Source organism: Phalaenopsis equestris, unplaced genomic scaffold (assembly GCF_001263595.1).
Source record: "Phalaenopsis equestris unplaced genomic scaffold, ASM126359v1 Scaffold214983, whole genome shotgun sequence".
NCBI classification, from domain to species: domain Eukaryota; kingdom Viridiplantae; phylum Streptophyta; class Magnoliopsida; order Asparagales; family Orchidaceae; genus Phalaenopsis; species Phalaenopsis equestris.
Genome location: NW_018233723.1, coordinates 2,286 through 4,278, shown reverse-complemented (window position 1 = coordinate 4,278; position 1,993 = coordinate 2,286). Strand labels below are relative to the sequence as shown.

General features: G+C 37.8%; 1 protein-coding gene across 1 annotated transcript in view; it reads right to left on the bottom strand.

Annotated features, from left to right (window-relative positions):
• Positions 1-1,779, bottom strand: part of LOC110037091 (probable transcriptional regulatory protein At2g25830) — an 8,891-nt gene extending 7,112 nt beyond the window's left edge. Inside the window, exons 1-3 of the mRNA XM_020741668.1 lie at positions 1,585-1,779; positions 1,373-1,500; positions 1,120-1,181 (exon numbers count right to left, since the gene is read on the bottom strand). Of these exons, the coding sequence (XP_020597327.1) occupies positions 1,120-1,181; positions 1,373-1,500; positions 1,585-1,687 (293 nt within the window). The 5' untranslated portion in view covers positions 1,688-1,779. The remainder of the gene's footprint in view (positions 1-1,119; positions 1,182-1,372; positions 1,501-1,584) is intronic.
• Between the last annotated feature and the right edge of the window lie 214 nt (positions 1,780-1,993).

The window sequence follows — 1,993 nt, the reverse complement described above, 5'->3', positions numbered from 1 at the left end:
CCTCCCCTGCCACTCATTCGTGCTCTTTGCAGGCCGCCCCGACAAAAGCCCTTTTTTTATTATTCTTACAGTTCCACGTTGTCCAGCCATCCTCCATGTTGTTGCATCCCTGGGACAACCCTCCTTTTGCTATCTTGCAGTCCCACACATTCCCCATTATTGTCACTGCTTTAAACAACCATTCTTAACTGTTTTGCCGATGCTCCAGTGGCTTAAAATCATTCCCCGTGCCACCTTATTGTTACCCAGCCCCTCTTCCTTGCGGCCACAGCCTATAACAACCCACCTTCTCACTTTTCTGGCAGTTTCTCACATTTCTCTTGCTGTGACCATCACACCCTTGTAGCCACCCCGCCATCCAGCCTTCCAAACCGCCAACCAAACACCTCCCCTGTGGGATAAAAACCTAGTTGAGTGTTTTGTCTATTATTTTTCCCTTTCCTTTTTGTTGGTTGTAATTGTTTGTTGATTTTTTCAATAATAATATTTGTTTGTTTATTGTTACTTGGATTAACTCTGGTGTCACTAAAAGTTTTATATTTCCATACATATAACACTTAAGTGTGTTAAACCAATGCATGAAAAAGGTGTATTTCACTTTGAAAAGTGATATTAGTGTTATTTTTTATGTGATATTAAAGATTTGAGTGATATATGTGTAAATATGAAAGTTTAAGTGTGTGATATGTAAATACATAAGAATTGTGTGCTTTGTATGTAAGTGCCCCTGGTTTAAATTAAAGAAGAAAAAGAAACTCATGCAAAGTTATCAATCTAAACCACCGCATTGAATTACAAAACATTCACCAATGGGACGGTTAACTTGCAAAATTTAACAACAAGCCAACTGAAAATGATTAGAGATATTCAAATTCAAACAACAAACAATTCTATAGTGTATGCTTTCTCCAGATGGCAAATTACACAATTCTTCATTAACACATAAGCATAAGAAAAAACATATCTTTTTGGCCTACAAAACTGCTCAAATCTACCCTAAACTTTAACCAAATGCGAGAACTCAAACTTCCATCAGAATTCAATAAGAAACCAACCATGCTAAACTTTAACAAATTCAGATATCAACATTTCTTATGAATTTTTTTTCAGTTAACTTACGCAGAGACAATTTCTTTTCCAATTCTGCTGTTTCTTTTCATCTTCTTCAAATTCTGAGCATCCTGCAAATTGAGGTACATTCATCACAATAAAAATGTGCAAACCCATCAAAATCAGATTTTTACGCCTTAAAACAACCCAGCACTCTTGAAGACAAGTAGCCCTCCGAGGTTTAAGCCATTAAAACAGCAGAAATACAACCAAAATCACATAAAATGGAGCTTGACTAAATACTAAACCTAAACAGCAGCACCTTTCTCCCAGCGATCTTGCAAGAACGCCTTCCCATACAAAGAGGGGAAGTTGTCCATATCCTCCTCTTTCTCTGAGCTCCGCCTACTGTGGGCGAAAATCTAGAAGGCGAGATTCCTCGAAGAAAACCTAGCATCAGAAACATGGTGCCGTGGTAAGCAGATGAGATGGTTAATTAGAACAACAGAGTTGGTGCAGGAACAGTAGACGTACTGTGCTTAGTATAGGGTTTCTGAAGCGAGATTAAGGAGAAGATACCGAGTGAAGGAGAGGCTTTTTGGAAAACTGATCCGAGAATTCTTGCGGTAGAAGCCATTGCCCTTTATTGCGAGTTTATAGTGCTTGCGCAAATGCCCCAATAGGAATCTGCGAAGGCTGCACGGACATCACACACACTCTGGAATTGGATCAGTCCCGGACTCTTTGCCAATGTATAAATTTAAAGCTTTTTTTATGTGATATCAAAAATTCAAAATTTTGGGTGTGTAAAAATAAAAATGTTAGGTGTGAAATCTTTATGTGATGTAAATACACAACATTTGTGTCTTGTGTATGTAAATGCCCCTTTATTTTGAGAAATTTACATAAATAGCATACAATTCTTATGCATTTACATTTCTCG